General features: G+C 44.5%; 1 protein-coding gene across 5 annotated transcripts in view; it reads right to left on the bottom strand.

Annotated features, from left to right (window-relative positions):
- Znf827 (zinc finger protein 827) overlaps nucleotides 1–17,246 on the bottom strand; it is a 173,963-nt gene that overhangs the window by 106,102 nt on the left and 50,615 nt on the right. For all 5 annotated transcript variants that reach the window (XM_036187405.1, XM_036187406.1, XM_036187408.1 and 2 more), the window contains exon 5: nucleotides 3,343–3,576. In XM_036187405.1, the coding sequence (XP_036043298.1) occupies nucleotides 3,343–3,576 (234 nt within the window). The remainder of the gene's footprint in view (nucleotides 1–3,342; nucleotides 3,577–17,246) is intronic.

Genomic DNA, 17,246 nt, shown 5'->3' with positions numbered 1-17,246 from the left:
ATGGAAACAGGAGACAGCCCAAATCATTGATTAGTTTCTTCTTGTTAATTCACTGAAAAGCTATGTAAGAAAATTAGTAAGAAAAGAGAGGAGGAGAACCCTTTTTCTGAGCTGTTCTTTGAGTCAAAAAGGAAAGGAAGAAAAGCATCTCCATACAGTCCTGTTACTATACCACTGTCGTCTCCCTGCCTTATCTGAGGCTTCATCTTCCATTTTGTCCGTTACTTCAGTCAGCCGTGCTCCCAAAATAGTAAATGATAATTCCACAACAAACTATTTATAGGTTTGAACAACTTGTATTATAATACATGGTTGTAGCCAGGCGGGGCAGTGAACGCCTTTAATCCCAGCACTCTAGAGGCAGAGGCAGGCAGACCTCTGAGAGTTTCAGGCCAGCCAAAGCTATATATTGAGACCTGTTCTCAAAAAACAAACAAAGGAAATTGTATTTGTTAGTTTCTTTCTGTGCCTAATCATAAATTAAGTATTATCACTGCTGGAATGGGGGGGTGCAGCGGGTTCTAGGGGCGGTGCTCTCCAGGTTTCCAGCATCCACCAGAGTCGGTGATGCACAACCTCCACTGGCTAAGAAGGGACTGTTCTAGCTCTTTCACACAGCTGCTTTCTGAGCAAAGGGTTTGCAGAAACTTAAAGAGACTGTAAGTGAGCTTGTGCGGGTGGGAAGACATGAGGACCACTGTCCACAGAATGCCTAGAACAAGGCTGGCTTGGGAGGTGGATGCCTTCTCTCGTCTACAAGGTGCCGACAGTCCTTCCTTGGGCGTCTTTCAGGGCATGGCTGTTCAAACTGTTAAAATAATATCTTGAAGACAGAGAACTTAAGACTCTTGCACCCTCCTTTTGCCTTAATCAATCTGTTAGTGAAGAGAAACATTGATGTTTTCTTTCTGTTTTGTTTGGTGACTGGGCCTCACTACATAGCTCAGGCTGTACTCAAACTCACAATCCTACTTGATCTCCATTATACTGGAATTACAGGCATGTTTCTCTCCACAGAGTTTTATATCCACTTCACTCCTAAGAAAGGAACCTCTTACCTCTTGGCTTTGGAATGAAAAGACATTTGTTTTTAACCCACTCACCTAACTTACAAAAAATGTTGACCTAACCATGGTATGCTAGAGCACTGCAGGGCTATGACGGCCTGAACAGACTCCACTGCTTACTTTTCCTACACTGGACAGGCAAAGGCTACATTTAGATAAGAGTACAGAATTACAGCCATCTTAATGGCATGTGACTTACTGTACTATTCCACCAGGAATAATAGGAAATTCTCTACCCTTAAAAGTCTCTTACTGTTAACTCTTGGTAATTATTTCAATGGCCACCTGACCTGCTTATGAAATAAAGAATAGTACTAATGCACTCAAAGAATACAGTCTCCAACACTACTGATGAGAACGTAGAAATGTGGTGATTTGGATGCATGTATCCTTGACCCAAGTCTTGTCTACATAGCATTTTTTCCAAGAAAGAAACCAGTTATCAGTCTTCATGAAAGTTTATTTCCACATTATGAAGGGTGGTTGCCCTTCAGAAACAGGACCATTCATTCAACTATTGTTAAACCCCGCTGCACATACACTCAATAAAAGTCAACACACACACTTGCAGCCTTCATTGCCCACAAATATCATTAGATGTTCATGCTAGCATTTCTCTCTTGGGGGGGTCTCATTATTATCTAGGAAACAGTTTCCTATTTCAGTCTTTCCAATCACATCATCCAAAAGGATGAAGATAAAATATTTTCCTTAAAGACCATCTGCCCTGAAGTCTCATTCACCACTCTCAGTCTCTTCCCATGTGGTACCAGCCTCCTCTGCTCTCCAGAGCAGTATGTAGTAAAATCTGAAACAGCATATTAGCTGGCAGAAGCTACCACCAAGGAGGGCACAGGTGTCACATGACTGGGGAAAGAGAGTGTAAGCCATTGTGTTGGGAGAGTTACCCTGGAAGAACAACAGAAGTGGGCGACCTCTTCGGACTGACTGAACAATGACATCAACAGAGGGATGTCTACATCACTGAGATGTTTTGGCACAGGAGGGAGACACAAATACACTAAAGTATATGGGTTCTAACATGACTGTTTCAACTTCCCAGTGTAAGATAGGCTAGTACACCATCACTGCAAAGTCTGGGGAAACAGGTCACAGTAAGACCATGGCAATTCTACCATGCTTTACTACTAGCAAACCATGTTCCCTTCAAATTGTAGTGTACTTTGAGTTAACATCAAAGACAAGAATTCTCAACCCCACCAACTGGCAGATATAGGAATTTCAACTGTTCTGTTATGTTGACTCTAAGTAGATCACTATTAATTTCTTACTTTCCAACCTACTAGTGAACTGGAAACACCACCAGAATTGCTGCTGAAGTTACAGATCACAGAGGCAGTTCTTGCTTTCATCCTCCAAGCACAGCAAGTTCCCAACAAAAAGCAGCTTTTGATCACATTAGCATTTCACACACAGTGCCTCAAAATTACCTTCAGGAGGCAATGAACTGAGCCAGCTACGACTTGACAGGTATGATTACCAATACAGCTTTTTCTTCCATGTTCTGAAAGTCACACCCTGCCACCAAAAAGACACTAAATTTTCTACCTGTTGCAGAGGACCAGGTAGATGCTGCTACCAAAAATCAAAATACACTAGCTTCAATTTATAGCCCGTTTTTTTCTTATATCCAACCAGTTGAGATTACATTTAGGTATTAGTGGAGTCGTCCATTCATCTAAGAACAGGTTAATTATTGTAACATTCCACCAGGAAGTTCTCTATTCTTAAAATCACTCATTGCTGCTCTGTGGGTAATTACTTTGAGTGCCATCTCAACTGCTCAACCAAGGAAAACATTTTAAAGGTCCGTAAAGAATATAGTAGTATAAATGCATAAAAGACATGGGATCTTCTCTTAAGAAAAGATATTTTGCTTAACTAGAAGAAATCCTGTCAATGTTGTTAGAATCCAATTAAAGTGGTGGCGTAGATCATCTCAGATGCCAGGAGCGTTTTCTAACCGTTTCTAATAATGTTCAGAATGAGAAAGTTGTATCTAGACGTGGACAACAAGGAAACAAACTCACACATCTAACAGGTACTGAAGCCAACGTCCAGACAGGCACAGCACGTAAAGAAACAAACTCATGCAGGTAACACGGGATCTGAAGCCAAGCGAGCTGATCATTCCTTAAATTCGCTCTTTTCACACTATCATCTCCATCGGTTAATTATAAGCCATGCAGGAAACGGTCCAGTTGGCTTGCACGTGAAATGACCTAATGGAAACATTTTAGACTATATTGGGTACCTGAGAGTTTCATGAGAAGTTCTGAGGCAGCTTTGGCAGACATGTCCCGCCTGGGCACATTCCCCTTGCCTTCCTGCGGTGTCAGCGGGTCCTCAGGGAGGCTAGGGGCCACCACTTCCGGTTCTGGGCTGAACACATAGCTGGAGCAAGGCAAAGGCGTGCTTAGGGGCTCCTCTTCCTTGGGCTCCTCCTTCACTTTAAAATTAAGATTCATAGGCTCCTTCTGGTTTGCAGCTGTCAAAAAACGTGAAGGAAGAAGAGAGAGAGAAAAAGGGAAAGGAGATATATATAGGTATATGTATCTCCCCAATTTCCCTCTAAGATGCCCACACTTCATCTTGTGCTTAACAGCTGGAGAGACCAAAAATGCTAAGCCCTGGGCACATCGTTATACCCTTAGACAATGTACCCCATGAGCCTTGACCTCAGTTGAGTGTGAGCTTCAGCATATATAAAAACTGGGGTATTTTCAAAAGTGTGGTCTTTACAAAGCATGTGGGCATTTTCTCCTTGGTTTCTTTAAACATCTTCCCTGGACACCCTGCTGCCTCCCCAGTCCCTGAGCACATTCTCCAGCTAATTCTATCATTACACAATGGCTCACGAAATTATTCTGCTGTCAAATATTGAAATAAAATCAGGAGTCAGCAGCAGTATCTACAACTGAACCTGGGGTGGGTGGAAAGGTGAGGATGTCGAATCTGCCAAAAAGAAAAGCAGGACTAGAGATCCACTGTTCTCACCTTATGGACACTGTTGACTTGGGCCATATTCTTTGTATTGTCACCATGAGTAAACCTATGCCTGCAGAGTCAAGGTCATCCTCACATACAAAATGGGTTATTTATTTATTTTTTTAAGAAAAAATATTGTGGAACAATTTTAGATTTATAGAACATTTGCAAAGCTAGTTCTAAGTGCTTCCATACAGACTTCCCTAGCATTCCTTAACAGTGGCGTCTTACTTAATCATCATACATTTGTCAGAACTAAGAAATTCATGTGGCTATGACCCAAACTCCAAAGTTGTTCACTACTGCCCCTTGTTCATTTTTTGAAACCATGGGCAGCTGGCATGGAGAGCATAGTCAGAACAGAGCTAAGAAGCCTGCTGTAGCAGGAATCTTAAAAGTTCTTATTAATAAAATCAAACCTGAGGCCAGTTATTGGGGTGAATGCTGGAAGATCCAGAGACACAGAACAAGCCACAGCTTCCTCACCTCACCAGTTCCTCAGCTGGTCTTGTTTCCTCAGACTGCAAGCTTCTGAATCCTCATCCACATGAATCTCAGCTGAACTGCTGCTCCAAAACCTGAATGCTTAACCAACCAAAATGCTTAACTAACTTAGTTCCTAGTCCTCAGGCCTTATATACCTTTCTGCTTTCTGCTATCACTCCCTGGGATTAAAGGCTGGATTTCTGGGATTAAAGGCTGTGTCACCATGCCTAGTTGTTTCTAAAGCGGCCTTGAACTCAGAGATCTGGCTAGCTCTGGGATTAAAGGCGTGCACCACCACTGCCCAACTTCTGCTATGGCTTGCTCTGACCCATTTTTTAGCCATCATTTCTGGCTCTGTTCTAGTGGCTGTCTGTTCTCTGACCCCAGATAAGTTTATTAGGGTGCACAATATTGTGGGGAACACAATACCACCACAGCCTGCTGTGGGATGCATGGTGTCTATGGGCTGGCTACTCTGTGCAGGCCTGGGCACACCACACAAAAAAGCCACAGGCAACAGGCAGTTCCCCATCCCACTGCCCCTCCCATCTCCGTCAAAGACCCACGACATAGTGCCAACAGTGGCTGTGCCATACAGGACACATTTATCTTTTGATTTCATTCTTAGCAGCTCTTCTTAGAAAGAGCCTGTCCTGTCCCATCCTAACAAACAAGAACGAGAAAACCAGCCCCCAAAGCTAACACAGTCCTGGTCCAATGTACTTCAGTTCCTTTTCCCATTTCTAAGGATGCTTACTTCATACTATCAGTTTGAAGGGCTTGGCACATTTGCAAACTGGGCCCAAGAGCTAGAGGAACATCTCCAGGTCTCACAATTACAACTATGTAGAGCTGGGACTAGAATCCGGGTCCCTATATCCCTGACTTCCTTTACCACAGTGCATCTCCACCTGTGTTTCAACAAGACCAAGCTTTAAAGCCCTGGTTCAAATACTACGTGCTCAGTGAGGTCCACACCTACCATGTAATACGGTGACCCTCACCCAACTGTACTCCAATCTTCCTTACCTGTCCTAATCTTTTCATTTTCCAAAATATGAACACTTACCATCTAATAACATACATAGAGACACAGAGACATAACTCTGCCCCCACCCCAATCCCTGTGGAAGTTGAAGTGCCACCTTCCCAATGTGAGTGTTTGTGCAATTAAGGCTTTTAGGGGATACTCGTTAGATCAATGAAGCATAAAGGCAGGGTCATAATCCAATGCCAGCAATTCTGAGAACTATTTTGTCTCTCTCTTCTTATGAAGGGAAATACCAGAGATGTCTCTACACAGGGGAAAGGTCAAGTGAGGACACAGAAAAGAAGCCATCTACAAGCTGAGCAGAGGCCTCAGGAGAAATCAAACCTGCTGGCAACCTGATGTTGGGTTTCCAGCCTCTAGAACTATAAGAAATAAATATCCGTGGTTAAGACACCAGGAGTGTAGTGCTTTCAGTGGCAGCCTTAGCACGTGAGTTATGTGTTAGAGAAGTCTTGAATAATCTGTCTGCTTGGCTCCAGGATCCGCATCACAAAGATGCTGACCTCTGTTTTTAAAGCCGATGCACGTCAAGAGCACAGAACAGTGCCTGGCACACTGGAAAGGCCTCTGCTGTACTTAATGAATGATAAAATGTGTTTGCTCTAAAGTAGTGACGCTGATGGCATTCTAATAGCACCATGGTCAGCAAAAGTGAAGAACTCTGACATTCCCACCAGAAGGAGTCAGAAGTGCTTCCCCGGACATATCATCATCGTAAGGCTAGGAAGGCTGAGGTGACGTTCAAAGCTGTGCTTCCTGCCTAGACCATGGCGCACTGGTATACCTTGAAGAACCACGTGGACTCTAGCATCACTAGTGGATGACCTAGCCCTCTGTGGATGACCTAGCCCTCTGTGGATGACCTAACCCTCTGTGGATGACCTAGCCCTCTGTGGACACTGCTACCAAAAACAAAGCAAAGGGAACAATGATGCTCTAATTCTCAACTGGGTGTTCCCTACCTCATCCCAGGTCGCTCTTACTGACTATCTACTTCTTCCCTTTCTTTACACTTTCCAACCCGCTCCTGAGAGGTTACTGGTAGCATGCTAATGCCTAGCCTTTCCCCATACCTTCCTTCCAGAACCACCGTAAATCCTTCCCCCAGTGCATCCTACTCAATCACGACACAGTAATCAGTGTGTGTTTATTACATGTGTGCCTCCCTATCCTTCCAGAAGGAATCATTCAAAGTGAACAGAAATTGCTTCCATGTTGTGCCTTGTTTTTGCAAACATGTTTAATTTCTAAGAGGAGATGAGGAAAGGTAAAATACTGAGGAAAATCCCAACTTCCAAGAGGGTAACCACATGGAGTGGATGCTCATGGAACATTTGAGTGCCTTCTAGGAAGGTTAATCAGAAGACATGCTACATAAGACAAAGAGGAAATTCCACATTGTCCGTGGAGCCTGGACTTCCTGGGCCTTTGACAAGGCACTTGCAAGGGGACAGGCCAAGAGCAGTGACAAAGTTTGCCCGGTGCTACTGACCAGGTTTTCACTCTGACGGTATCAAGAACACCACAGCACTGTAACGTGTTGAGCAAGTATAAATGTGGCTAATGATACAACGAAAAACATGTGGGAAACACTTGTCTGCTCAAGCTTTATTTCCTAGGCACTTGGGTCTAAAGAGAAGATGTGTAAATAAAAGTCCATAGGCTGGACTCCTTTTCTACCAATGATCAGAAATTCGTTCCTTGAGACTAGTACATGAAGCCTAGATTTTATAATTAATATGGCTGAATAACTATTATCTTTGAAATGATGCTACTTTTTAAAGACCCACATATGCAGAGAAAAGTAAAACTAAAGATGTTTTTGTTTGAGAGGGGATCACTAGAAGAGAAGCAATTGACTTATGACTTGATGTGACATCTACTTCATTCCTATTAAAAACAGAAAGAGATCCATGCACACTTGGAAGTCAGCCCATAAGGCCTTCACAGCACCTGCCCTGACTTCTGTTCATGAATCTTACAGCTGACAACGCGCCACACCTAATATCATAAGGATGTCTCTCTTTCACTATTTGTTACAAACATTTTAGCTGAGCCATTCTGGTTCTATAATGTACTCGATGGAGTGGGCTGTCATTTAAAGGAATCAGATCTGCTTCTATGTGTATGTACAACAAATTAAAGATGAAGACAAATGCAGAAAAGAAATAGGTATGGACAAAATAATCCAAAACTTCAATCCTCAACGGTGGGTATTGATGAGGTGCAAACGAATCTGGACACAAGGCATCCACAGGGGACCCAGATGATGGAAGGAAAGAACCAATTCTCACAAGTTGCTCAGATGTTCGTTTCTCTCTCTCTCTCTCTCTCTCTCTCTCTCTCTCTCTCTCTCTCTCTCACACACACACACACACACACACACACACACACACACACGTGCAAATAAAGACCATTCTTTGGTTTAATACTGTACACAACAAACATTTCAATAATTACAAGGGGGGTTAAGTCATCTTCAAGCATACAGGGAGGGCATGACATGAATATCTGCAGGTAAGGAAACTCTGAAGGCTGGTAAAATGGTCTGCCTCTAGTTACAGAGCTCAAGGACAGAGGTACTAGGCTCCAGAGCATTCACTGGAGATGCAGAGCCCTTTCCTTCCTCACCAAGTCACTGAGTTTCCTTTAAGAAGGACACAGACCTAAGCAGTGCAGTGTGGGCCTTGGAGAATAAGCAGTGGATTGGACTGAGCCAAGGGTCACTAATGACAAAGGAAAAGGTGGGTGTCATTTCCTGACAGCATGAGATCCTAGGGCCACTTGACTGAGTGGACAGAGGGGAAAGAGACTGGAATGCACATGCTTTGGTCCTGTGCTGTTGGCCCCCGATGAAGGAAGGAAAGGGACATATGTAAAATGACAATGGAGCTCTGGTTTCCAGTCTGATCATTGTTAAGCTGCTCTGTGAAAAAGCCTGACCAATGGGGATTACATTTACTACCTCATCCTAAGTCAGAGCCAGACCTGAGAAGAGAACCCCACCAATGATTGTCAAGCAGTGCTCCAAGGGAGCCTAGGATTGGGAGTTCCAATTACTATTTGTCTCAGATGTGATTTTTTAAAGTTGCTTTTGAGTTAATGTCACACTTGATTTTAAAATGTGTGTCCTTGTCAGGATTACACCTGAAATGCCAAGTCACCAGAGATCACCAATGCGCTGGCTTGTGTTGATGAGTCACTTTAGTTTTGGGTAACCCAGTGTCTCCTGCTACCATGGGACTCTTAGACTTCTAGCAGCTTGCTGATCTTTGTAAAACCCTGGACTTGTGTACAAGTGCCTTTGCAAAACTGTACAGTCACAGTATTACTGGAGTGAATACGCACCACATGCCTTAAGTCAGCTACTCAACGTTAGAGTGTGGATGTCTGGACTGGATCATTTGCTGGAGAAGGGGCCACAGAACATACCACATCCCTAGTCTTGACCAACAAGGTGCCCTAGCTCCTGCCAGACGTGGAAACAAAAATATTACTCTAGACATTCCCAGCTGTCCCCTGAGCATACCTAACCTAAATTAAATGCCAGGGTTTTAGAACCTGTGCTTGGGTGTGCCTTTTGATTATGGCTAGCAGACAAAAGAAGACAGAGATCTGCACAGATACATAAATGTGCTGGATCTGCCAGTTACAGATCATAGCCCAGGAAATACTGTTTCCCCTGGATTAGCTCTTGTGGCCATGCCAACGACACTTTGAGATGGATTGTAATAGCATCTCCATGTTGCAGATAGAAGAACCTGAGATCCAAAGTGAGTAAAAACTTTTCCCAAATTATGGGTCACTGGTTATCAAGTGGCTGATACAGAATCATGGACAGTTCTGGTGTGGTTGTCAGTGTGGGATGCTCCTTGTTTGTCACTTAAATAAGGGGGGGAGAGCAGGTGCTGAATGCCGCTGAAGGAGAAACTTTATTACTACAGCTTTTCTTACAAGGATCTGAAAAATTAAAGGGACCCAGTGGCTATAGGACAAGTTGTTAAACATCCATTCCCATTTCCCACAACATCTCTGCATGAAGCAGTATCTCTTTTTGTTGGTTTTGTTTTGTTTTTGAGGCAAGGCCATCCATATATAGCCCAGGCTGGCCTTGAGCTGAGATCCACCTGGTTCAGTCACCAAACGCTGAGATTGCAATTATGAGCCTTCCTACATTACAAGACTTCAGTCAGCAAAATAAATCTAGGAATGTAATAGTATTATTGCTATGACGACTAGACTCCATAACACCAGAGTAATACTTAGATCTAATTGCTTAGGTCTTTAAATAAATAAATGCACTAAATATAAACTCATAAAATGGTTCTCTTTTTAAAATACTACTTCTATGTGTTTTACATAGAGGCTGCACTTAGTAATTTTTTTTTAGAAAAAGATAAATTAATTGGATATTTTAAAAAGAACAAAGTGAAAGCCACCGGTGTTTCCACTCCCCTCTTTTACAGTAAGTAAACATGGGCTTAGGAAATGACAGAGCTTTAAAGTCACAGTTTTCAGTGACTGAACTGGAATCAGAGCTTGCTTCTGGGGACTGTACCCCAGCTTCAAATCTATCAAGGTGTCCCGTGGTGCATGTTGGCACATATGAACAGGCTGGAGACCTGGGATTTTCCAACAATTTGATATGCTTTAGGAGAGAAAAATAAATCACCTTCTGAAAGCATAAGAAAGATCATGATTTAATTAAATAACAACAGTTGACTACTACTTTCAAATATTAAGGATACTATATGCATATGGGATTATTAAAATTTTAACTTAAAAGTTTTTAAACTTTGCTCTTTAGTTTCAAATCATTTTATAACCAATGTTTACCGAAAGTTTTAAAGTTTCCTATTTCTCATCAATCCTTGCCTTGGCCAGGATTCCAGATCCACAAACCCACACCAAGTCTTCAAAGGTCCCCAGTGACAGTCACATTCATGGACACGAAGCCAGTAGGACAGAGAATAGTCAAGGATGACAATAGAGAATGGAGTCACAGGAATGAATAATCATCTTTTTTCTCCACAGGCTAAACTACATTGAGAACCAGGATGTGAAGCTGGGCATGGTTGGTACACGTTCATCATCTAGCACTCAGGAAGTATAGACCCCAGGATCTGGAATTCAAGGTCATCTTCAGCTACTCAGAGAATTCGGGGCCAGTCTGGCTACAGGAGGCCCTCAATAAAACAAAACAAAACAAATCCCACATAGAATGAGCAAGAGTGGCCATCTCCAGTAATCATCTTAACAGACAGGATGTCTCTCCTGTCAACAGCAGGAAGGACTGGTCCTGGAAAACCACTCAAGCCTTTAGTAAATGCGAAGGAAAGCTGTATTTAAAATTCATGCTATTAACACATTGAAAAAATGAAATTCCTTAACAGCCCTGGAGTCATCTGCATGAAGACTAGAAGGAAAGAACCCACAGGTTGGACCACATCCTTCCCGTGGCCATTTGGACTGATGGCCACTCCAGAGACATCCCCTCCTGACTGCTACACCTGCCACTTTAAATTAAACGAACGAAGACCTATGCTGGTTCCTATATCCGTTTGTAAATGATCTCAGTCACTGTGGATCACCAAGACAGTCTAAAGCACTGGGGTTTGTGTGGGCTGTGAAATGGTCAAACACTCCTGCCCTCAAAGCCCAGCTCCTCCTAAGAGGAAAAAGAGGATCTTTGCAACTTCATGGTTCTATGGCCAAACCCCAGAACAACAGGCGAGAAGAAAAGGCTGGAAATGAAAAGGGTGTGGGCAGGAGCCTTCATTTTTCCTGAGAGGGCAGAGAGCTGGTTACTCAACAGAAAAAGAACTAGCTGGAGGGTGTCATCTGGCTTCGGTAGAGTGCTAGGTTAGCATGCACAAAGCCCTGGGCGGGATGCCTCCTACCACATAAACTGGGTGCAGCAGTGCATGCCTGTAATCCCAGCACTCAGAGATGAGGCAAGAAGACCAGGAGTTCAGTATCATCCTTGGATATGTGAGATGGTGGGATGGTACTGGAAAGGAGAGAGAGAGAGACAGAGAGAGACAGAGAGACAGAGACACAGAGAGGAGGGAAGAAAGGAGGGAGGAAGGGAAAGGAAAAGCCAGCTAAACAGGGTCTAACCTGTGTAGAAAGTACTGGGACAGAATCATCAGCGTTCTTTGAAGGGCTGGGTGCAGGCTGAGTGACGGGAGCTGGAGGGCAAGACGTCTAGGGATGATATGAAGGCTGCCCAGAAAGAAGGGACCATGCAGATGTATTTTGAAGATGCATGGGGGAAACAGAGTAACCAGATTAGTAACTAAAAGCACATGCATTAGAAATGATGCCATGATTTGAAGCCAAGGAAAATAAACAGTAGAGCAGACGGAGGTCAAAAGACAGTTCGCTCAACTGAGAAATAAAAATTAGGTAATAGCTCATTAAGTGGTCACAAGCCAAGCCTTTGTAGTCAGCCAGGGCCGGGTCTCTGCTCAAGTTCCTCTGAGTCCCAGCTTCCTCATCCACAGAACAGGTTTAGTGCTGACCCTTGGGGCTGGGGAGGGTTAAATGGGAGCTGCAGGAAGCTGTTGGCATGGCGCCTGGTTCCCAGAAAACACTTGTGATTGATGATGCTCTTACACCAGCAGCCGAGGCGGCAACAGTAACCACGGGAAGAAGGCAGGGAAGGGCCGGGCCTCAGTGGTGTGGACATAGCAGTCTGATAAAAGTTCCCCAGGTCTACCAAGGTACCACATTATCCTGGGGCTGTCCAGATGGCTCATCAGGTAAAGACACCTGTCAACAAGCCTGACGACCTAAGTTCAATTCCTGGAACCCCCACGGCAGAGGGGAGGAACAACTGACTTCCGTAAATTGTCCTCTGACCTCTACGTCCATGCCCTGCCCACACACATTCACAATAAATAACTAAATAAAATGTAATATGTTTTTAAAAAGTATTCCAGCGGCTGTCATAGAACTAGCCATCCATTTGCAGCACAGTAAGGAAAGACACACCTAAATTCCAGTCCTCACCTTCTCCTACTGTTATGATGTAACATGTTTGGAAACTGACAGATGAAGGTCTACTGGAATGAAAGTTGGCTTTGCTGTTACCACTCTATTTGTAGAAGCCGAAAACAGTAATACAACTTTTTTGGCTGGAGTGTGACTTGGTGCTAGGAAGGCTGCCTAGCATGTATAAGGCCCTTGCTTCCATGCCCAGTACTACACAAAAAATTAATGCAACTTCCAAAGATGCCTGGCATACAACAGTCACAGGAAGGCTCTGTGCTGGAGAGGCTGGCTAACCCTAGACACATGAAAAGGGCAGAGAACAGAGCCAACTTCCTGTATGGTGACTTCTTTACCTTGCATTTGGGGAATGGACACGTTTGGACCAAGAACATTGGAAGTACACACAGCCTGGATTTCAATCCATCTGTGTAGTTATTAGCTGTGTGACAGCGAGCAAGACCTTTACACTTTCTCTCCTCATCTGTAAAATGAAATGATAACAGCACTCATGTAAAGGGTTGTTATGAGACTCCAAGAAGCTGAACACAGCAGAGTCAGCACCACAGATACAGACCCAGCAGCAGTGAGTACCTCCGGGTCTCCATCCACACAATTTCTGTGTGTACAGCTCCAGGCTCCACTTACGCACAAGCCTGCCTGTTGCCTGCACTAGCAAGTCTTTTAAGAGTCATTGAAAACAAGACACAGCCTCTCTCTGCACATCTCCTCCACTTCTCTCCTCTTCTTCCTTTCTCTCTCTCTGAGGAATCACCAAGTTCAAAAAAATCCAGGGTTTCAAAAGGGCATTCAGGCTGCCTACTCACACACAGCCCTCCTGCAGCTGCTCACACGAGGAATTTAGTCACGTGGCCCGAGAGCGGCTAGGCAGGACTGAGCAGAATGGCTGAACCACATCTGAAAAGCTCCTATCAAACAGTCCAGTCAGGGAGCCATGCCCCATGGTGATAGTCCCTGGCTACCAGCACCGATGTCTCAGGGTGTGAATGGCACAAGACTGCATTTACATGGAAGAAGGCCCACTTGTTAAGATGCGGCTGAGAAGGCCTTTGGAGCCAGCAGGCAAAGGGGGTGACTAGCTTCACTGGCCATCTCTAGTTATCCTTCTCCAGTAGGGGTCCTAACATTTATATACAAGCCCGATTGTTACTTCCAAATGCATCAAAATAATAAGCAATAGGTGGGGGTTTCAGAACAAAGGCCTCTGGGAAGCGACAAGATATGAAACAGAAACTTTTGTGGGCATCTTTCATTTCTACTTGAAAACTTCCACTGTTTTTTGGCCAAGGCACCGAAAAGCCAGAAACACTTGAGCAAGTGCCTGCTCGCTCACAGCCATCTCTGTGAGGCTGAAAGTGAGTGGGTATTTCAGAAGGTCCATCTTTCCTACTTTAAAGTATTCTGGTGTTGATTTTATGGAGCTAATAGGGTGCAGGAGACAGCACGAAACTTTTTTGTCAGTTTCTAGATTAAGAATAGTTAAAATGACTTAAATCTTTTATTTTGGAAAGCCAGGGACAAAAAGATATCCCTTGCCAACAAATGAGGTGCCAAGTTTCTGTCAACTAACTGCTTGGTTATAATTTGGGGAGATAGAACTAAATTTATCTCTTGAAAAATGGCATCTTGAAGAAAAAGGATAATAGAAGACCATCACAGGCAACTTGTAATTTGGTCCTCTGATGAGGATGCTCACAGGTTTGTGTGGACATATGTTCCTGTATGTATGTGTTGGTCAGATGTCAACCTTTGGTGTCATTTTTAGGAGCCGTACCCTTGATTTTTGAGACATTTTTTGAAACATATACTTAGGACTTGACAATGAGGACAAGCTGGCCAGGCAACTTCAGAGACCCACCTGTGTCTCTCCTTTGTACCACTCTACCAGCTTCTTACATGGGAGCTGGGGATTAAACTCATGTCCTCGGACCTGCTGGGATAAACACTTCACTGAATCTCCCCAACCCCCTAGCTCCCAGCATTTGGAGGCTTCTGATCTACTCTGAGGACTTTCAAACTGGACAACATCTCTTGTCATGAGCCCTCTGGAAGAAAATCATAGGGTCAATGAACATGACTCATCCAGGACTCCCCTTCATGTCAACCTTGACCTACAATGAGGTGTCTCAGACTCAACCAACAGCATCATGCTCTTTTCATGGGATCAGATAAAATGAAAGGACGGCTATACTTGGAGACTCCGATCTATACTGAAAAACACTGTACCAAGTACCAAGGCTTGTTCACTGCTTGTTTTGGGGATCATTTGGCTCTTCTGAAACGCTGTCTCCTATAGCCCAGGTTGGTCTCTGGTTCTCTATGTAGCTGAGGAGTAAACTTCTGAGCCTCCTGCCTCCACCTCACTAGTGCTGGAATTACAGGTCTGCATCACTATTTCCAGTTTATGTGGTGCTGGAGATCGAACCCGGGACTTTGTGCATGCTAGGCAAGCACTCTACTGATTGTGCTGTGTCTCCAGCCCCATGGTGCCCACTTTCTATCTCCTATCAGCTGACCTTTGTCCTGGTTGCCTGTTAGAACCACCAGAGAAATGCAAGGAAAATTCTAACGTCTGGGCATACCCCAGACCAATTAATAAAGCCATCACTTTTGGGCTCTGGCATTTTACAAAAATTCCCTAGGTAGGTCTAAATTGCTGTGGAGGTTACAAAGTGCTGCTGGCCATAGGAGACAGTCCCAGGGTCAGCTGGAGCAGTAGCTTCCTAGGCTGGGTAAGCACCTCTCCTAGGAACACTCCCAGTCATGTGACCAGGGGTAGGTCACCCTGTCAGCCAACAATTTGCATGTGTCTTCTGGCTTCCAGGAAAGAGCTGTGTAAACAGCAGGGCTGCCTCCCTGAAAGGCTGCCTCCTAGCCCCAAGCCTAGAGCAAAGTCTACAAAATTATTTTTTTCCACCAATGAATTAAGCTAGCAGTTGGGCTGAATCAACCATGATGGTGAGCCCAGGTCTAGGACTAAGGAATGTTGTCAGGATTCAGTGGGGGAAATAGCTGGAGTAACCAGGAAACCTCCAAATTGGGGGAGGATTGCCATGGTCCTCAACCCTCCTAATGCTGCAACCCTATAAGACAGGTTCTCATGCTGTGGTGACCCCCAACCATAAAATTATGGTTGCTACTTCATAAGTGTAATTTTGCTACTGTTATGAACTGTAATATAAATATCTGATATGCAGGATATCTGTTATATGACCCTCAAAGGGGTCATGATCCATAGGTTGAGAACCACTGGGTTGAGTAAACTGCGTCCCACCCAGTGATTGTGAGCCTCAGTGGGTTCCATGCAGTCAGCTTAATGCTTGATTTTAATTGAAGGAGCAAAAAGCATCAAGGGTTTTCTCTCTCTCCTTTGGAAACAAGTACATGTATCCACGCTTGAATTTGTCACTGTGCTCTGTTTTTGCAGACTGTGAACTGGCACAGAGACTCCCAGACTCGGTGCCCACAAACAGCTGCACCCTATCGTACCAGCAGGTGCAAGCACAGAGCCCTAAGGGGAAAAAATCAGTGCAAGAACAATGGCATCATTATGACACCGAGGGACAGGGCCTGGGGCTAACCACTAGTCCACACCATTTGAGGGCAAGAAGAGCTAGAAACAGCCACAGCTCCCTGGGATTGTGTCCCTGAGTGACAGCCACCAGACCCAGGTGGAGCACTCAGCAAGCACAGCAGTCAGCAGCAGAGCCGGACCAGCCACACAGTGCATGTGGGGAATCTGCAGACAAACACATTCCTTTCCTTTGAACATAACTTCTCCTCCTGTGGACTGCACTGCCACAGTCACCAAGTTTACATTTACATCCAGATATGCACACACAAAAATTACCGATGCATCTCACTCCCTGGTGACTTTATAACAGGTTGCTAGGTAACAGTGCATACAAGTCAGGTTTCAGGACCTCTAGTAAGCCACCATAAAATAGCTGCATGAGCCTTTTGCATAAACAGTGTGCCTTTGCTATCTGTTTTCTTATGCCAGTTGATCAGTCAGTCGGTAAATTCTCCCATGGCCAAACCGTAAGCAACCCCCCCCCCCCCCATCAACAACTGAAAACAACAGACCTCTATATATACAGCTTTAGCATACAGTGCTCACCCCAACCTCCAAACTGCTTCTCCCTCTGCCTCTGCTATTCAAAGCTCTGGGTCTGAGCAGCTGAAGCCTTTTCTCATGCTCTCTGAGAAGTGCTGGAGCTAATAACCACAGCCCAGTGCCTGGTGGGATGGGAAGGGCCAGTGCTCAGAGCTAAGCCCAGCAGGAGCCCTGTATCAGTGTTTTAGCCCAAGATCAAGCCTGCCAGGCAGCCCTGAAAGGATCTGGATTCTGAGTGAAAGGGATCCTACCTTACTTCTTGCTATGCACCCCTACTCAGTTTGTCCTTGTCTGTTAAGTAAACATCTACCATGCTAAGCTATGCTACATGAATATGGCATCCTTCTCCTGGGACTGCACTATAGGAGCCCAGAAAAGGAACCAGCCCTAGGTAACATCTTGTTTTGTTCATTGTTACATCATGGTTTGGGGAGACAGGGTTTCATGCTCTCTAGTCTGGCCTTCTCCCAAGTCTTGGGATTGTAGGTAATCCCCTACAGGT

Source organism: Onychomys torridus, chromosome 5 (assembly GCF_903995425.1).
Source record: "Onychomys torridus chromosome 5, mOncTor1.1, whole genome shotgun sequence".
Taxonomy (NCBI): Eukaryota; Metazoa; Chordata; class Mammalia; order Rodentia; family Cricetidae; genus Onychomys; species Onychomys torridus.
The sequence above is the reverse complement of the archived record's forward strand: the minus strand, read 5'-3'. Positions and strand labels throughout refer to the sequence as shown.